The sequence below is a fragment of the Marmota monax genome, unplaced genomic scaffold (genome assembly GCF_021218885.2).
Source record: "Marmota monax isolate L192 unplaced genomic scaffold, Marmota_monax_Labrador192_F-V1.1 WCK01_AAM20220418_F8-fsc00029, whole genome shotgun sequence".
Taxonomy (NCBI): domain Eukaryota; kingdom Metazoa; phylum Chordata; class Mammalia; order Rodentia; family Sciuridae; genus Marmota; species Marmota monax.
This window is the reverse complement of record NW_026693024.1, coordinates 17,213,038-17,233,273: the sequence shown is the minus strand read 5'-3', so window position 1 is coordinate 17,233,273 and position 20,236 is coordinate 17,213,038. Positions and strand designations below refer to the sequence as shown.

Below are 20,236 nucleotides of genomic sequence, written 5' to 3'. Positions count from 1 at the left end.
TTATATTTAAAGTAAGTTTTTAAATATATGACATATACTTGAGTTTAGATGTTTAATTGGAATGTTTAATTCATTTATAGTTAATGTAATTATTGATGTGGTTAGATTTAGGTCTACCATTTTCCCAGTTTTTTTTTTTTTGTTGTTGTTGTTTGTTTCTTTTGAAAGCTGCCTCTATTGGTGTGAATCAATTATTTATTAGAATTTCATTTTAATTTATCTTTTAGCTTTACCTTTTTTGTTAGTATCTTTTTTTCAGACTGTTACTTTTGTACCACTTGCTATAAAATCTAAGTATCTTGCAACTATATAGTTCATATTTGCTACTATTCATCCCTGGCATTTTATGCTATATGTATCATTTCATTTTACATTTAGGCAGACTGTAAACCCACAGTATATCCTCTTTTCTTTTTCTTTTTTTTTTTTTAAGGGCATTTAAAATTTTAGTTTTATATTTGTATTGTTAATGGACCTTTATTTTTTATTCATATATGGTGCTGAGAATTGAACCCAGTGCCTCTCACATGGTAGGCAAGTGCTCTGCCACTGAGCTACAACCCCAGCCTTCTATTTGTTTTTTATATAATTATATATATTTTAAAGAAACTAAAAAAGAAAAGTGCTTTAATTTTGCCTACGTATTCTTCATTTCCTTCCCATTCTGAGTTTCCATTTTGTATCATTTCACTTCAGCCTGAAGAAATTATAAAGCAAGTTTTATGGCGACAAATTTATAAATTCTTAGATTTATTTTATCTGGAGGGAAAAAATGGGAAAAATGGAAGTGTCAATTTTTGCTTTGATTTTTAGATCAACTTAATTGAGTTGTGATTTATGTACTATGAACTTTTCAGATTGTTTTAGCTGACAGTGAACTTACCGGAACTAAAACTCTTTCTCCTCTGGTGGGCAGCAGTTTAAACTCTAGTTCCAGTGAGGTTCCTTGGTGTCTGCTTTAAAACCTGTGGAGTTTTCAGGTTTAGCAGATTTGAGTGGTTTGCATTCAGACTTGGGGATTCCTTTCTGTGGCTTTTCATTTTTTCATCTCCCCTCATTTCTAACTGTTGTGGTCTTGCCACACTGTCTTCTGATTAGTCAGCTAACAGGTTTTCAGTATTCTGTCAAGTTTTCAGTTGCTCAGAGTCACTAACTCAAAGAGAACAGGATGCTCACTCAGTGCCCTTTCCTACCTACTTTTTTCCTTGCTTTTCAGTATTTCCAAATGTTTGGTGTTGACTTTTTTGTTTTTTAACACGTTTTCTCCTATATTTTTATGTTTCCAAGGCATTGGTCACATAAAGTACTCCACTACCAACTAGTACAAGTGACTCTGTGTTCTTAATCTGGGTCATTGGAAACTTGGGATGATCTTTGCTCTATTGGTTAGAAACCAAAGCAATTTACTAGACTTCATGGGTTCTGGTAGTTATTGTTTGTTTTAATGCAAAGACAATATAGAACTTTGTTTTGCATTATTACCACTGTTATGTGTAGAGTAAGAATCTTTCCTCTCATTTTTGCCAATTAGAAAAATTGGTGCTGAGGGTAGTTAAGCTCTCAGAGTTATATGGCAGTTGGTGACATAAACCTGGGATTCAGATCTTGTTTTTTAACTTGAGAGCTTACATTGCTAATATTATATGGTGCTACCTTCTTTGTATTCTAAATTTATCTTATCTAAATTTATCTTAACTTCATCAGTTCTACCTGAAAATAAGAGTAGGGGTAAAAGAATGATGGTGAAGATGCAAACTTGTCATTATAATACATGCTGTGTTTTAGGAAATGGAAGTACCAGTGTTACCGAAAATACCCCTACCAATCACCGGTTCTTCACTGCCTACCTTCAATTTTAGTTCTCCAGCAATCACAACTTCCTCTCTGTCACCCATCGGTCCTTCTCAGTCGTTAACAAACAAGGTACAGAGCCATTGTATAAATGAGGTGATGTACTTCTTAAAATGCTTATTTTAAAGCAGTGATTAATTTCTTTATGGAAATTAATACCTCAAAGTAAAGAAAAATAAAATGATGTCTTAATATTAAAAATTTAAATATATTTTATATACATTACAATGGAATTCTTTAACTCTTATGCAGTGCATTAGAGAAAAAAGATTAATTTGTTTCCAAACAATATTTCCAATGAGACTTGGTGGGGGTAGGAGTAGATGTTATGTCTTTACTTTCTCAGTTAGGGTTAATATCTTTTAGTTTGCCTCTGTGCCCCGTCCCTTGTTCCTTACTTTCACTTTTTCTCAACATGTAGTTTATTTTTCTCATGTAGGCAACTATCCAGCTCTAAGATTGTATATATTCCTTTTCTAAGAGGCAGCCAGATTTTATAGAAGAAACTCACAGTGTTTTTCAGAAGTTGTGATTTTTAACTCTAAAAGCAAAAAAAAAAAAAAAAAAACCTGAATTTTTTTGAAATAATTTTCTGAAGGTATGTTTTATTAACAGTTTCTTTTCCTAAATAGCTTTGTTTGTGTCATTTCTTAATAATTTGGAAAACCAGGTACAAATGACATCTCCAAGCAGCCCTGGAAGTCCCATGTTTAGATTTTCATCTCCAATTGTAAAGTCTACTGAGGCAGATGTACTACCTCCATCCTCTGTAAGTAGTAATAAATACTTCATATTTAATATATATATTAACTTAATAAAGCACATATTTTATATTTTATAAATATAAACTATTTCAAAGCTGTACTGTATTTTATCAAATCTGTGATGTCATTGGTAATAAGAAACGTTATTTTTTTGTTTCCAACTTAAATATTCATAGTACAGAAAAGGTAAGTGAACAATTGCATATACCATTTGATAGTTAATTCTCCTTCTCTGTGACCTCTAAGAAAAGGGATATTCCTTTGCTCCATTTAATATAGTTATCATACCCAAGAAATTTTATCATGATTTTATAATACAGTTCATATTTAGACTTCCCATTGTCCCTAGACTGTCAATTAGTTGATGTTTTATGTCTATTGGCCCTAGATCCAGATAAAGACTAGGACCTAATTACTGAATTACGCTGCATGTACTTAATAGATCTGTTGAGTGACCTTTTTTAAAAAAATACGTATGTATTTTTAGTTGTTGAATGACCTTTATTTTATTCATTTTATTTATATGCAGTGCTTAGAATTGAACCCAGTGCCTCACACATGTAGGGAAATGCTGAGCCACAACCCAAGCCCTGATAAGTGACCTTTTAATCTAGAAAAGTTCTGGGCTTTTTTGGTCATGCAACATATATTTGTTCATGATTAAATAACATTTTGAAAGAGAATAATGCATAAATTTAATGTACATTTTGTTCCAGGTTTGGCATTTTGTAAATTTTGCCTTCTGTTTTTGTCTCCTCTTTTTTTTGGTCCCAACTAGTGTTACAGATCAAGTATAATTTCCTTGCTGCTTGCCGGAAACCCATCAGTTATCCCCCAACTCATACTTTTTAATAAAAAAAAAATTGCATTCAGAAACTGGGCATTAGGAATGCAGCATTATTTTCTGGAATGTTTTGAAAGTGGGAAAATAAGGCCTAAGAAATCCTTTTTTTTTTTTTTTTTTTTTGTTGAGACAAGGTCTTGCTGTGTTACCCAGTCAGCAGTCTGGTCTCATTCCTAGGTTCACATGATCCTCTTGCCTCAGCTTCCTTAGTGCTGTTACTATAGGTAAAAACCACAGTGACTGGCTTATGAATCCCAGATTTAGATGTGGAAATTATATAGGTGAAATTTAGTGTGTGTGTATAAATTCTTATAATAAAGTATTATTTGTTTAGAAATGAGTTGACACTTAAGAAGACTTTTTTGTTTTTACAGATTGGATTTACATTTAGTGTGCCTGTTGCAAAAACAGAATTTTCTGGCTCCACTAGTACTTCAGAACCAAGTATAAGTAGTTCTGGTAAGTAAAATTTTTTTTCACATATTTTTGCAAAAACACAATTGTATTCATTAGCATAGTATTTCAAATTCTTTCACCTTTGGTAATTCTTCTAAGTGCTTTCACTTGAATGAAGTTAGCTCTGAAAAGAAGTTGTTGCTTTCTAATAATACTTTCTATTAATGGTTTTTCAGCAGGACAGTCACCATAACAAATTTATTCTCTGTGTTTAGTCAAAATACTGAGCAAGTTATAAATTAAACTTAGTTTTACTGTAAATTTGTCTACAGTATAATTGTGGTGGATCTCATCTCCAGGTTTACTGAGCATTTCATAAGCATTTTCATTTGTAAAGGTTATGCTGGCCTTTGCAGATGATGATACATAATCTCTGAACTGAAAAAAAAAATTGACATATTTGAGGAAAAGGAATTAGATAATTAAAATAGGATCTTGTTATAGTAGTAGTTGTTTTCTTTTCACATGGACTGTGCTACTTAGGATAAGAATTCTGAACAAGGGCATTTTCCCCAAGAAATAAAGCCAAGGGAAAGGGTATAGTAACAAAAGAAAAAGCATTACATTCTTTGTAAATATCAAAAAAATTATTGTGAGGTTGGAGAGAGAGCTTTGCCTGCTAAGTTTGTGATTCTAAATTTTTTTGTTACCTTTTTTTAAAATCAAACAGCTGTAGTAATAAAAAGTGGCAGACTTTTCAATTGTACTTCTTACCATAAAATTTTCGGATTAAACTTTGAATTATGTAGTAAACCTCTCATGACTTGTTATGAGGAAAGGTATTAAAGTCCTTTCCGGATTTTACTAATGCTTTAGTAGTGGTAACTGAATGGGTAACAATTTATTAAAACAGCTTTTTATTTTGTGAGAAATTACCCAGTTGTGTTTTTTTTTTTTTTTTTTTTTTTTTTTTTAAGGAGTGTTTTCGAGTAAATTTATGAGTGGCATCTACAAAATTGTGTATTGTCACTTTAACACCTTTGGTTCTCACCATTTTTTTTTTCCTCTTTTTTTGATACTGGGGATTGAACCCAGGGGTGCTCTACCACTGAGCTACATCCCCAGCCCTTGTGTTTTTTTATTTTGAGACAGGGTCTCACTAAATTGCTGAGGCTGGCCTCGAACTTGCGATCTTCCTGCCTCGGTCTCCCGAGTCGCTGGGATTACAGGCATGCGCCCTGGTTCTCATCACTTCTATCATTTAGCAAAGCTGATTGAAAATGTGGAAGTCATGATTAATTATTTTGTGACAGGAGCTAGTTTTCCCATTTTCTTCTTTTTGTCTCTTTGAGTGCGCTTCAGGTAATCCTAAAACTTTACCTTAAATTTACTAAAAACAATTTAATTTTGATTATAAAAAGTAAAAACAATGAATATGAATTCATTTTACCACTAGCAGCCACCATTAATTTTTAGATAGAAACATTCTAAATTTTCTGGACTTTCTAACCCGCTTTTGCCCACAACTATGCTTTTTAGCACATGCATTTTATCATGCATTATCATTCAGCAAATATGCACATTATTATGTCACTGTTATAGGCAATTGATGTAACCAGACCCTTATTGATACTGCATCATACAGATTTTTAATATAACCGAAGGATATTTTTAGTCATTGCAGGAATTTCTGGACAAGAAATAACTGTCTCTGTTGAATTTGTTTTAGGTTTTTTTTTTTTTTTTTTTTTTTTTTTTTTAAATCACTATTTTAAATTGCTGAGCAATCAAATACATTATTTTAAGCAGTTTTGCCCCAGTGGCTGTATCCCCAGTGTTTCCGTTTAATTTTCTTCTAATGAATTTACTTGCTAACAGTTGTAATTTATACTTCTGTGCCTTTTTGTGATATGTGGGGTGGTGAGGGGAAAGGATTTTTATCTCCTTATAATGGTAAATTATGTTTGCTCATTATTTTTGAATTATAGTGACTATCAAAGTTTTAGAAATTGATCTAAAAGGGCTTAGATTTTTAAAATGCATTTAGTTCAAGAATCCAGTGCTTTCCTTGGCATAATATTTTTTATGATTTAAAAAAAAATTACAGCTCAAGATATCACTGTGGTGAACAGCACAAGCTGTAAGAAGCAAAATGAAGATTATGAGGGCCTTTTTAGACCTGTAAAAATCCTGAAAGAAGGAAGTGTTCTAGATGTTCTGAAAAGCCCTGGTAAGATGATAGTAGCCCTTGAGATAGTTAAAAAAAAAAATCTTAATTTTAAACTCCCTTGATTTCATTTTAATGTTATTTGTGTTATAATGTGGATTCCTTTAAAAAAATAACTACCAATAATTTGATAAGATGTTGAATTTTGAATGTAGATTTAGTGATATCTAATTCTTCCATGGGAAATATCTTAGAAATACTACTTTAGAATTCAAGATCTCTGTATATAATAAAGAAATCTCTTTAAGAGGCAAGTATAGAAAGAGAATATGAGTTTTCTATTAATTGAGATGGGCCAATATTGAATAAGAGTAAACTTGACTATAACACCTATTACGTCTTTGAAAGAACTAAACTGCCTTCTCTCACATTATTCCCCGGATTGGTACATATAGAATGAGGCCAAATTTGCTGAATTTTAACACAAATATGTAGGAAATTGTATTCACTTGAAATAAGACTTGATGATGTTTATTTTATTTTTTAATCAACACAGTGTTTGTATCCTGGGGTACAGTAGTATAATGAACAAATCAGGGTAAAGCAGGTATAGAATGGGATGAGTCCAAGTCTTTAAACAGAGGATGTAATAAGTTTGGCTTCTACAACAAGTTTTAGGGTTAGGTTGTTTGATTCTGCTTTCTTATTTCATTGGTTGTGTATACTACCTATAGGGTTCCGGTAATTGAGTTAGTTTTAATTCCAGAATGCTTGCTTATAATAAAATTATTAGTCAGTGGTAATAAATGACTGTATTATGATCTAAAAAGTAGAATTATTAGCCAACTAGTAGATAAGCAGCAACTGTATAGTTTTTTGGACTGGGATGTGTCTGAAAAATAGAGTGCATATGTGAAGCCCTGGATTCAGTCCCTAGAAAGGGGGGGTGTATTGTTTTGCCCTATACATGTATTTAGGGTTGCACTTTGTTTCTCAACCTGGTCCCCTTTTAACTTTTTTAATAGGAACATTTTTCAAGTATTTTATTTTATTTTGTACTAGAGATTGAACCCAGGGATACTTTACCATTGAACGACATCCCCAACCCTTTTTATTTTTTATTGGGAGACACAGACTCATTAAGTTGCCCAGGCTTCCCTTGAAATTGTGATCCTCCTGCCTAAGCCTCCTGAGTCACTAGGATTATAGATATATGTTCCACCAGGTCCAGCTTAAATAGGAAAAATTTTATAAGAGTCTTCTTATAAAATTTATTTGAGTGACAATGAAAAGGAAAATAAATTTAATAAACCAACATTGTTGACTGCTGGGAGTGACTGAAATATATGGTATCATTTTGCCATTATGCTAAAGTAGCTATAGGCTTGATTATTTCTTGATACCAGTAGAAAACCTGTAAGGACCTTCTATATTGTCTTCCCTTCTAATGCTTTCTTTGGTGATAGTGTTGCTGTGTATAAACTAAAAGTTTGTTGTCCCCAGGAAAGGATTAGAAAGTCATTCTCATGAATAAAATATAGCTTGAGTGAATCAAGTCAATGACTGCTTTGAAAATACCCTAATTGTCTAAATATTCCTTCCATTTTTACAAAAAGATACACCTGGCTCTGGGTTATGGCTCAGCGGTAGAGTCCTTGAGTACTCGCCTAGCACATGCAAGGCCCGGGGTTTGATCGTCAGCACCACATAAAAATAAGTAAATAAAATAAAGGTATTGTGTCCAACTGCAACTAAAAATGATATTTTAAAAAAAAGATACTTGACAATTATGAAAGGATTCTGAGATTATATTAGAAATATATTTTGAGTTGTGTTTGAGTTACTGTTTACGAACCACATGTGAACATGTATTTGAGTAACATCAGCTGCTGTTCAATGAGGATTAAAAAACTGGGTTTTAATCATTTTTATATTTCTAGGACTTACTAGTTGGGTTATAGTATCATTTGTTATTGAAACATAGTTTAAAGCTTTTCTGTGTTTTTTTTTTTAATTTTAATTTTTTTTTAGTTGTAGATGGACAACACAACACCTTTAACTATTTATTTACTTATTTATTTATTATTTTTATGTGGTGCTGAGGATTGAACCCTGTGCCTCACAAGTGCAAGGCACGCACTCTACCACTGAGCCACAACACCTAACCCTTTTGTGAGTTTAATATAGTTACAAATATTCCTTAGCACCTTGTTGTACTTTGAGGGATACTTATCAAATAATCATGCCTGCTCAGCTCTGGTTTTATTGATGGTTGAGGTTACCACAACAGTGGATTAAGACTGGATAGCATTAAAAAATTGTAGGTATTGAAGTTGTTTGGCTGGGCCCAGAGAACACCCAAATGAAGGGACAGACATGAGGGAACATTAGGACTGTGCTGTAGTTTAATATTTTGGGAAGGCAGACTGCAGTAAAATGTGGATGACAATAGTGTACATCAGTATATTAGAAATTCCATGAGGGAGAAGGTGATGTATGCTTATTTAAAAAAAAAAAAATCTTGTAGAATTTTAACTTGTATAGATGTTGCTTATTTATGCTCTTAATAAATATGTATGAAAAACAATCCTTAAAAGCAGTCCATTTGGTATTGTAGTAACTTTGCAAGAAGTTAGATGTTTTTTTCCTCTGTAATAATGTTGCAGTTAACGTTTTGATTGGAAAACTTCTCTTTTTAAAAACTCTCTGCTCTTTTTCTCCATTGTAGGTTTCACATCGCCAAAGGTAGATCCTCTTGCTGCTCAGTCTACCACAACAAGCCCAGTAGTTTATACAAGACCAGCAATAAGTACATTTTCTTTGAGTGGAATTGGGTTTGGGGAGAATTTAAAGGGTGGATCATCATGGCAGTGTGATACGTGTCTACTCCAGAACAAAGTTACAGACAACAAGTGCATAGCCTGTCAAGCAGCAAAATTGCCATCAAGGGAAACTGCCAAACAAACTGGAAGTGGGACACCAACCAAAAGTGGCAAAGCAAATCTTTCTGCGTCGGCTACAGGCTTTGGAGACAAATTTAAACCAGGAACTTGGGATTGTGACACCTGTTTAGTGCAAAATAAACCGGAAGCAATGAAATGTGTAGCCTGTGAAACACCGAAACCTGGCACTGGTGTGAAGCGTGTGCTCACATTGACAGTGGTTTCAGAAAGTGCTGGGACCATGGCTGCGTCATCTTCCAGCTGCACTGTGGCATCTGGTTCTTTAGGATTTGGAGATAAATTCAAAAAGCCTGTGGGGTCTTGGGAGTGTCCAGTTTGCTGTGTTTCTAACAATGCAGAAGACAACAAATGCGTGTCCTGCACTTCTGAGAAACCAGGTACATTTATGGCTATATGGAATAATTTTACTCATTACTTTAGTAGGGTGTTTTAATTTATTCTGTAAAAACAGCTAAGAACAATCTCAGTATTTTAAATGGTTCAAGATGAGCATTTCCTCATATGTCCATCTTGAGGTTAAAATGACTTGATAGGGGCTAGATCTTCATGTTTGCTTGGATAGGTTGTGTGTCCAGCATATACTCTGACCTCCATTTTCTATGTGCTTTTATTAGAAGCTTTTTGCTCTTCTGATAATTTTCTTTCTTTTTTAAAAAATATTTATTTAGTTGTAGATGAACATACAGTATCTTTATTTTTATGTGGTGCTGAGGATCGAACGCAGTGCCTCATAACATTCGAGGCAAGCACTTTACCGCTGAGCTACAGTCCCAGCCCCCTTCCTGATAATTTTCAATGTTGCGTAATGTAGATGTTGAAAGCTTTCAGAATGGGGCAGTCTCTCAAATCTTCACAGAATAAAGTGTTATTTTTCTCTTTCTCTAAGTAGAAATAAAAATAATTTTGTCATTTATAGGGATGTTTCTTTAAGGGGTGAACACTGACGCTTTATGAAAAGGCTGTAGCTGAGCAGTATTGATACCTGTAGTCACATGCTGTTTGTCAGCAATGTTGCAGTGATAGTAGATTTTTGAAATATTAATGCAAAAAATTCTAACAGCTAGAAAAATGGAGTTAACTGAGTTTCTTCTGTTTCTCTGTTCAAAATTGAGTACTGAAGATTCACATCTTAATTCATTTGGAAGTGACTCTTTGCTTGTTTTGTAATACTAGTATATAATTTTATGATACAGATATAGTGATGTAGATATGAATAGAACATGAATGTTCTGACAGCTATACTTCCCTGTTTTTATTGTGCTACTTATGGATGTGTCCTTTTGTGTGTATGTGTGTGTGTGTGGTTTTTTTTTTTAAATAGTTGTAGATGGACACCATGCCTTTATTTTATTTGTTTGCCTTTATTTATTTATTTATTTTATGTGGTCCTGAAGATCAAACCCAGTGCCTCACATGTGCAAGGCAAGCTCTCTGCCACTAAGCTACAGCCCCAGCTCCTCCTTTTGTGTTTGTAAAGTGAAGCTGCATTACGAGCCACACTCTTTGCCTCAGCACTTGAGCCATAGTTCTAATTCATGCCGGATATCTCCACAACACTAAGTTTTCAGAGTCTTCATTCCGAAATAGCTTTTTCTTCCCATCTGGCATCATTTCCTTACTAAAGTCTTTGATACATTGAGGAAACCAGAATTGATTAAATTGACAAAAGAGTAATAAAACTTTGAATCCTCAGTAAGGGAACTTTTACCCATGAACAAAGGAGTCTTATAGAGGTACAAAAGAACTTGAACTTTATCCAGAAAATGATGAATGATCATTTTCACCATAGGAATGACTCAAATTTGTATTTTTTTGATAAATCACTCTAGGTTTTTGGCTAATGGATTTGATGCCAATGAATAACATGCAATAGATAATGATTGTGTGTACTAAGGGAATCAAATCTAGGAGGGAGGGATATAGAATAATGTACATTGGAAGGCATGTTAATTTCAAGTTGCTGATTTTGACATAAATACATGTGAGCCCTTTGGATATGCTGATATGGATCATTGACCCTCAGAGCTGGAGATAAGATGAGGGAGTCTTTTGTTATTTGAAGTTATCAAAGTCATGGGAATAGAGGTGAGTGGAGTAAATAGAGAAGGCAGCCCAAACTAACTGCTAATTTAGGAAATGGTAGGAATAAAACTTGCACAGTTAATCTTTTAAAGGAGCAATCAGAGGAAAAACAAAACTGCATGACAGTAATTGCCTCTGAGGAGAATGGATTTCAACAACAGATGAGGGGGAAACTTACCAGAATAGTGGAAGTATCAGAGAAAGATTGAAATAAATTTGAGAAATATTTAAGGGAGAAGGAGCCATTTAGACATACTAACCAAGTGGATTAGCAGAACCACCAACAAAGACTACAGTGACAGCTCAGAAGACAAGTGTGGGAGGCAGGTACAGATTAAGAAACTGTCATTTTGTTGTCTAAGACCACTAGAGTAGATGACAGGACAGTGGACCAGAAATGGAACCCAGGGAGCAGTTGTATTAGCAAGAAAACAAAACAGAACATGCCTATACAATATAGAAATTATTTAGTTAACTGGGAGAATCGACAACAGTTGCAACCATTTAGAGAAGTGGTGGTGGTAGAAGGAATGGCCGGGCGCTCTTGCTATGTCTTCATACCTTGTGCTTGGGTGAGCCCTTCTTCCCAAGCCACTTTACCCATAAACATGCTGGTTCTGCTTAAAAGATGTAATTATCATCTCTGGGAATCCTTCCATGCTTCTTCATCATTTCTTCCTCCTTTGCACACTTGTTTTAGGTCATTTATCACATGATGATGGTGCTGCCATGAGTTTGTTTAATTTTCCTCTACCTTAGGAATTAAATGTTATTTTACTCAACTTGATGTTCCCAGAACCCAACTATATTCTGGTATTTAATAAATGGTTAGCATGTAATGGAGTGTAGGGTTGAATTGTAAAGTGGATGATTGTTTTCTGTGCAAAAACAATCATTTCAAATGCAGAGACTTGTGCCTTGAGATCTTACAATGAATATGGTATATGGCTATGTATTTTTTGTGTTAGGGTATTGCCTATAGTTTGCATCTTGTGTCTTAAAAACACTGTGCTATTTAAGAAATTGACTTTTCAATACTAAAGATTGAACCCAGGGGCCATTTATTGATGAAATCTTACCTATCTACAGTCTTTTTTTTGTTTTGTATTTTGAGACAGGGTCCAAATCGCTAAGACTGGTCTTGAATTTGGGATCCTTCTGCCTCAGGATCCCAGCTAGCCATCATCGTCCTTTTAGCCTCTTAATTTGAGAGCATGACTTTTTTTTTTTTAAATCACAACAATTCAAATTTGAGGTTAAGGAATTCATCACTAAGCAAGGTTAGAGCAAGCTGATCATTAGAGTTTTTTTCTGGCATGTTCGGTTTCTTAATATGAAAAGTTAATAAACATTGAACACTTAAAAATATTAAGATGCTGACACAATATAGTTAAATTTTCATGAGTTTCCCTATTACTTTTTAGGAAGTTCAATACCTGCTTCAAGTAGCAGCACTGTGCCTGTCTCTCTGTCTTCTGGAGGCTGCCTAGGATTGGACAAGTTCAAAAAACCTGAGGGAAGCTGGGACTGTGAAGTGTGCCTAGTCCAGAATAAAGCCGACTCTAGCAAGTGTGTTGCATGTGAAAGTGCAAAGCCAGGCACGAAAGCTGAGTTTAAAGGTAAGATAATGGAATGCCTCTTTACAATGCTGTTTTAAAGTGCAGTATTTACAAACAGCTGAAGTTTTTAAAAAGTTATTCATTCTCTATTAAATTCATATAAAATGGAATATTATCCTTAGATCTTTTTAATTCACATATCTGAATTATTAAGTCAAATTAGTTGTAGATCATTATGACCTCTTGTTATTGAAAGAGTAGTGTTTTTATTTTTCATTTTTTAAAGTTGGTGCATTATAGATGTCTGCAATGGTGGTATTCATTGTTACATAATCATACGTTTACATGGTTATTGCTTTTAAATGTTAACTCTCTAGATGAGTTTTCCGACTCTTATTTAACACACTCTTTATACAGACCTACGACCTTATTATATATAGGTAATATAGCTTTGGGCTTTGGTTCCCCAGCATGACCCAGAAAATGAACTCTTGAATATTTTGTTAATTATGTACACATTTCAGTCAAAAGTTTGATAAACCTGGGGGAAAAAAGAAATTTTAATATCAGAAGGACCAGTCAGGGAGAAGTGAGAAAGATTTTAATCTGTAAGAGAGTAAGTTGACAAGGTTGGAATATGGAGGAATTAAAAGAGTACCATAATCGTGGCAGGAGGATCTCAAGTTTGAGCAGTTCAGCAAGGCCCTATGTCAAAATAGAAAATACAAGGGCTGAGAATGTAACTTGGTGGTAAAACGCCCCTGAGCTTAGTCCCCAGTACTCAAACAAACAAAACCCAAGCTTTCTCTTATTTTCTAATTTGCCTCAGACTGGTGGCTTTCTGCCGCAGTCTGGCTGGGCACACAATCACGAGCCACCACACAGCTTGTAGATTCAAACAGCAACTCTTTATTCCTGAACTCACACCAGCCATCTACAAACACGTTCTGGGGAAATCCACGTTCTCTGCCCAAATCCACATCCACTGGGCTTCTGTCTCCCAAAAAATACTGTCTGAATCCCGTGAGAACTCAAGGGGAACAGGCAGCAGGATACGCCCTATTCCCAGCAGGAATAATCTTAAACCTTAAACGGGGAACGCCCTAAACCCGATTATCCTAAACGGGGAACACCCTAATCCGCCCTGGTCCTTGAGCAAGGTCACCTAACTGCAATGTCACTGCAAAATGTCCTATTTCCATGAGTCCTTCCACTAAGCAACATGGGGTACGCTGGCAAGGAAATTGTCATACCTATTTGGCTAATGGCTCCCAGCAGCTTTCTAACTCTTCTGACTGAAAAATCAAAGTTAGATATGAACTTTTATATTTTGTCTCATCATACCCACATCATATTTGTCTATATGATTGAAATAACATTTTTACAAAATAATAATATATGCAGTACCCTGGTGTTTTCTGTTCTCTTTTAGTGGGCCACAGTCAGCATTTAATTGGATGACTAATGAAATACCACTGTCATTTTGAAAACCATTGCATCTGGTTGATTTGGAAGATCATTGTTTTCCATGCCATTTAACCTCATTTTTTAGCTGTTGCTCCACATTTACTTTACCACATTCTCTGCTTGTGGTTCAGTGACCACCATATTTTAAATCTGCCCATAGAAAGAAGTAATTAGTTCCTATTTTTGGCCCCTTTATTTTTAGCATTCTGTCAGTATTATTTAGTAGTGTAGAGAGCAGGTATATGGCCACTTGCCTAAGATTCTCATGTAGTTTTCCAATTGAGTTTCTCCTAATGAAAGGTGAGGTTGGTGGGTAATCATTAAAGGGAGAGATCTGAGGAGGAGGGCTTATAAAAAGTGTGGCTGATTTTTTTTTTTTTTTTTTTTTTTAATTTACTCATGGGTAAGTAATATATGCATATCTTAGCAACTTTTAATGGTTCTCTTTGAACCTTGCACTGTATTTTTAGATTCTTCAGCTTTAGGAAAGCAGCAAGAGACCGATTTTGATCTTCTCAGTTTAATACTATATCTTTATGAATATTGCTTCAGGTCATTTAATTTTTCTTGTTTATTGTTGCTAAAATTTTTTAAACGCTCAAGTAAGGAACATTCACAGTTAAAAGAAAATTGTGACAAAGATTCACAGTGAAAAGTTGCTCTCTTGTTGCTATTTTTTATTTTTCCAAATCTTCATCCTCCCAAAGGTGATAGCTGTGGCCTTTTTTAATCTTCTAATTTCTTTATAACCATTCTAAGCAAACACGCTCCTATTTGTGTTCTGATTTCCCTCTATCTTGTAAGAAAAAGTTGTTTACCTCACTTTCTTTCTGCCTTCTTGATTTATTATGGATTATTTTGGACATATTTGTTTTTCATTCTTTAGCAGTTGCCTGGACTGCATGTTATTTTGCATGCCTGTTAGTTTGTCTTTAAAACAAAGTCCTAGCTATAGAATTTCTGGGGTAAAAGGGTATAATTTTTGTTAAATATTGACAAATTGCTCATCCCACATTGCTCGTGCTGGTTTATACTTTGATCTACAATAGAGTGTTGGATGTTCCCAGTGTCATCACCACTAAAAACTTTATCAAACCTTTTTGATCTCTGCCATTCCCATAGATGGAAAGTGGCAGATCAGTATAGTTGAGGATTGAGATATAAGTTTTATACTGAGTATTTGTCAGTTTGGTTCATATTTTATTTTACCATTGGTAATACTCCTCAAAGTAGGCCTTTTCAAAGTTGTTTTTATGTCATTTTGGCTTTTAATGTTTACATTGTGAAAGGATGAGTGCATTGATTCAGTGTCTTTGTGGCGTCTTATATTTTTGAAGGCTTTGGCACATCATCCTCGTCTTTGAATCCGTCAACTACGCCCTTCAAATTTGGTATCCCATCATCTTCTGGGCCTTGTGTATCATCTGACTCTGGATCTATAAACCCCATCAGTGAAGGCTTTAAATTTTCTAAACCTACTGGAGATTTTAAATTTGGAGTTTCATCAGATTCTAAACCTGAAGAAGTTAAAAAAGACAGTAAGAATGATAATTTTAAATTTGGACTTTCTTCTGGTTCAAGCAACCCAGCTTCATCAGCTTCATTTCAGTTTGGAGTGTCTAATCTTGGGCAGCAAGAAAAGAAAGAGGAACTGCCTAAATCTTCACCTGCAGGCTTTAGCTTTGGTACAGGTGTTATTAACCCTACCCCTGTTGCTACTGAAACTGTGGTGACCTCTGAGAATAAGAGCAGCTTCAGTTTTGGAACCATAGAAACCAAGAGTGTCTCAGTGGCTCCTTTCACTTGTAAAATGACAGAAGCTAAAAAGGAAGAAATGCCTACAACCAAGGGAGGGTTCACTTTTGGCAACATGGAACCTTCCTCTCTGCCTTCTGCCTCCATGTTTGTTTTGGGAAGGACAGAAGAGAAGCAACAAGAGCCCGTCACTTCTACTTCTCTGGTTTTTGGGAAGAAAGCTGACAATGAAGAGCCGAAGTGTCAACCAGTGTTTTCCTTTGGGAATTCAGAGCAAACCAAAGATGAGAGTTCTTCAAAGTCAACATTTAGTTTCAGTATGACAAAACCATCTGAGAAGGAATCTGATCAACCAGCAAAGTCTACATTTGCTTTTGGAGCTCAAACCAATACTACAGTTGGTAAATATTAGAAAATTTTTACAAGGGTCTTTAATATTTCCATAAATGCAGTACGTCAAGGAATGGTTACATAGAACATGCTTGATAGAGTACCAGCTATAGAGGACAGATGGGATTTTCAGTTTTAATTACTCCAAACCCTCATGATTCTAATGAAGTTAACTGCAGGTCTAATTTTAAGAAATAGCAGCTCTAATGGAAAGCTCATAATAGTGTATCTTTGTCTTTCTCCCTCATAATTGGGCCTTCTACTTGGGCTTTTATAACCAGAATTGGCATTATACTATCTAGAAAAGTAGGTATTTTAAATAAGCTTATGAAATATTGTATGATTTTTATGTGAAGTCCTTCAGTTACAAATAATTAACATTTATCATCAGACATTTAAGGAACACAGCCTAGAAATATAATTAAATCCTGAGAAAACAGAGACAATTCTGAAACAAAAGTCCTGAAGAAAAAGAAATAAAAATGGCATTTTTAAAAGTAAAGAGCATGGTTATTGAACTTAAAGCCATTATATGGATTTAGTAGCAGAAAGAACACAGGTGATAATCAGATTTGTGAAATGGAATTTCCCAGAACACATTGCAAAAATCGATATTGATATCAGGTTTCCTTTAAGTCAGCAATAATAGTGGTATAGCGTGTCTCATTTGTGTTTTCTAACATTTCTAATTTTGTATTTTACAGCATCAGCGGAATTTATAGCATGCAGAATAATTGAGTAATCATTAAAGACGTACTTGTTCCTGAGAGTAGCTACTCCACATCCCTTAACATGAATTCTTAGAGGAACTTTTGTGGAGCTTTATAAGCTATGCTGGTTCTGAAATGTACATGGAAGGGAAAACAACATTAGAAATTTTGGGGTGAAGGGCAGGCACACAGACAGGGGTGTCCTACTATGAAACTGTATGTGACATTAAAATAATGAAAACAGTCTAATGACAGTAAGATCAGAGGAAACAGTATATATAAAGGTAGCATTGCAAATTGGTTAGTAAGAGGTAAATAGTGCTGGGAGAACTAGCAATCCTTTTGGATAAATTGAAGTTGTTCTACTGCATACTTCAACGTAAATTGCGAAATCAAACACATAAAAGTACAGCTAATCTGGATTGTTCTCCAAACACAGTATCAATTTATATTTGGATTTGAGGGATAATATATCTATTTTTTAAGTCTTGAATGCCAAAAGCCTTCCTGTGGGGGGAAATATCTATAAGCTATAAAAGAAAAGATATTTTTCAAAATTTAGAATTAATAGATGATCATTCTGTGAATAAATTTATATAAATACAAGCTTCTAGTTTTTAAAGCTTATTGAATTCCAAGATTGTAGTGTAGGAAATGCCTTCTGAGATAATTTGTACTTAAGTATTAATGTTGTTTTCTTAATTTTGTCTTACAGATCAAGGAGCAGCAAAGCCAGTTTTTAGTTTCTTGAACAATAATTCCTCTGGTTCAAGTACACCAGCCACTTCAGCTGGTGGTGGCATATTTGGTAGTTCCACTTCTTCCTCCAATCCACCTGTGCCTGCCTTTGTGTTTGGACAGGTCAGCAATCCTGTGAGCAGCTCCGCTTTTGGTAACTGTGCTGAATCCAGTCCATCTCAGTCTTTGCTGTTTTCTCAGGATAGCAAACCAGCAACCACATCCAGCACAGCTACAGTGGTTACCCCATTTGTCTTTGGGCCAGGAGCCAGCAGTAATAGTACTGCAACCTCTGGTTTCAGCTTTGGAGCTACAACCACTGCAGGTATATAACACATTGTGTAGTTAGATTGGCTGGAATACAAAAATGTCTGTTCTTAGCAAATAATATAGCAGGCTGTCAGCATTCTTCAGTGGCATGTGTGCCTTTGGTCATCTGTGCCTGGGATGTTGTACTCATTTACTGTATAGAATAGTGTACAATTTGTGTTCAGGTTGAGTATGTTTAATTCTTGGCAACAGTTTTTCTAACCTTTGCAAGAATTTAATTAATTTTTCTGAGTTTTCATTTTGAAATGTCAAGTTATAAGTAATCAGTGGTGGTGGTTTTATTAGAATTCAGTTCTCATGAATTCTATATGTACATGTATATACAGCATCAAGTAATTATTTCTTCATGTATTGAATTTCTGGCAGAAGATTATCTTTTTATATTTTTTAAGTAATAGTTGGACACAGTATCTTTACTTATTATTCATTTCCATGTGGTGCTGAGGATCAAACCCAGCACCTCGCATGTGCTAGGTAAGCACTCAACCACTGAGCCCCAGGCCCAGGAGATTTATCTTTTTAGTGGTATCCCTTTACCAAAAAAATTTGCCTATGAGGTGGAGGAGTTTCATTCATGTTAATTGAAATTTCTGTTTATGTGGATTCTGTTTTAGTACATAAGAGTAGAGTTGTAGTCTCAATCTTTACTTACAACTTGTTTTGAATCAAGGTAAGCATCTGAAAAGAAGGATGGACTTTGAGGGTTTATGGAATCTTTTGAGGACTGACCGTAGTGACTGTCTTGATGATTTACACATTACTATGGCCTCCAGGGTCCTCCTTTGTATTTGGCACTGGGCCTCCAGCACCATCTGCCAGTCCAGCATTTGGTGCTAACCAGACCCCAACATTTGGACAGAGTCAAGGTGCCAGCCAGCCCAATCCCCCAAGCTTTGGATCTATATCATCTTCGACAACATTGTTTTCTGCTGGGTCTCAGCCTGCACCACCTACTTTTGGAACAGTGTCAAGTAGCAGCCAGCCTCCTGTGTTTGGACAACAGCCTAGTCAGTCAGCATTTGGCTCTGGAGCAGCTCCTAATCCCAGTAAGTTTGTACAATAGTGTGGTTTGTGTCATACTTGGAGTCTGTGTGTCTTAAAAATATTGCTGTCCTTCAAACTTTGAATCCACATGTACGTCAGTTCTTTAGGGTACTTGGCAGAATATTGTTTATATTTACCAGTAAACAGCATTCCCAAGTTTCAGTAACAGCATTTTTAAAGTATTACAAATGGGGTTCATTCCATCTCATTTCTCCTCAGCTCCGAATTTGGAGGCTCTCTAGTTTTAATTTGAGCTGTGTTTTCTGATTCTCTTTGTGATTGGATTTACTACAGGGAGTTATATCTCGATTCTATTACTCTCCTTGGATAGGCCTACTTTATTGTCTCATGACACTTTGATGATAATTAATACTAATCTTTCCATGTGACTTGCTTGCTTGCTTATTGATTGACTAATTGATTGGGTACTAGGGATTGCTTACTTGCTTGCATATTTATTTATTTATTGAATACCAGGGATTAAACTCTGGGACACTGGACCACTGAGCCACATCCCTAAGCCCTAATTTGTATTTTATTTAGAGAGGGTCTCACCAAATAGCCTAGCACCTTGCTCTTGCGAATTTGTGATCCTCCTGTCTCAGCCTCCCGAGCCACTCAGATTACAGGCATGTGCCACAGTGCACAGGGTGACTTGCATATTTAAACAGAAGTTTCTATGACTTTTTAAATATGACTGATCATGCTGTATTTTAATCATATATTTTCTCAGAATTGCACTTTTTTTTTTCTTATTATGAAATGTAATTTCATTTATAGAAGGGGGTAAAACAAATGAACAGTGTAACACTGAAACAAATACTTAGAGATCCCATTTTGATCACATTCCTTTCCACTTCGCTCTTTTGTGATCTGTGTGTGTGTGTGTGTGTGTTTGGTAATCATTGTTCTTTGGACTTTAAAAAAAAAAGTTTACAGATATGCATCTTTAGGAAATATAGTTTTGTCTGATTTTTTAATCTATATGAATAGAATCTTACTGTATGCAATCTTTTGTTTTTTTATTTTTCTCTCTTTGGTTTGAAAGGTTCGTTCATGTGATTGCATTTAGTGTGTTCATTATCACTCCTGCATTGTATGTATATACCACAGTGTTTCCATTTACTGGTTTTTTTTTTAAATATTTATTTTTTAGTTGTACACAATACCTTTATT

At 34.9% G+C, this 20,236-nt stretch overlaps 1 protein-coding gene across 4 annotated transcripts in view; it reads left to right on the top strand.

The window, feature by feature from the left end:
• Nup153 (nucleoporin 153) overlaps positions 1–20,236 on the top strand; it is a 60,069-nt gene that overhangs the window by 36,141 nt on the left and 3,692 nt on the right. For 3 of the 4 annotated variants that reach the window (XM_046453604.2, XM_046453603.2, XM_058582415.1), the window contains exons 12-20: positions 1,786–1,923; positions 2,522–2,620; positions 3,834–3,918; positions 5,963–6,085; positions 8,751–9,362; positions 12,492–12,686; positions 15,431–16,249; positions 17,664–18,011; positions 18,790–19,062. In XM_046453604.2, the coding sequence (XP_046309560.1) occupies positions 1,786–1,923; positions 2,522–2,620; positions 3,834–3,918; positions 5,963–6,085; positions 8,751–9,362; positions 12,492–12,686; positions 15,431–16,249; positions 17,664–18,011; positions 18,790–19,062 (2,692 nt within the window). The remainder of the gene's footprint in view (positions 1–1,785; positions 1,924–2,521; positions 2,621–3,833; positions 3,919–5,962; positions 6,086–8,750; positions 9,363–12,491; positions 12,687–15,430; positions 16,250–17,663; positions 18,012–18,789; positions 19,063–20,236) is intronic. The other variant, XM_046453605.2, reaches the window with a different exon arrangement.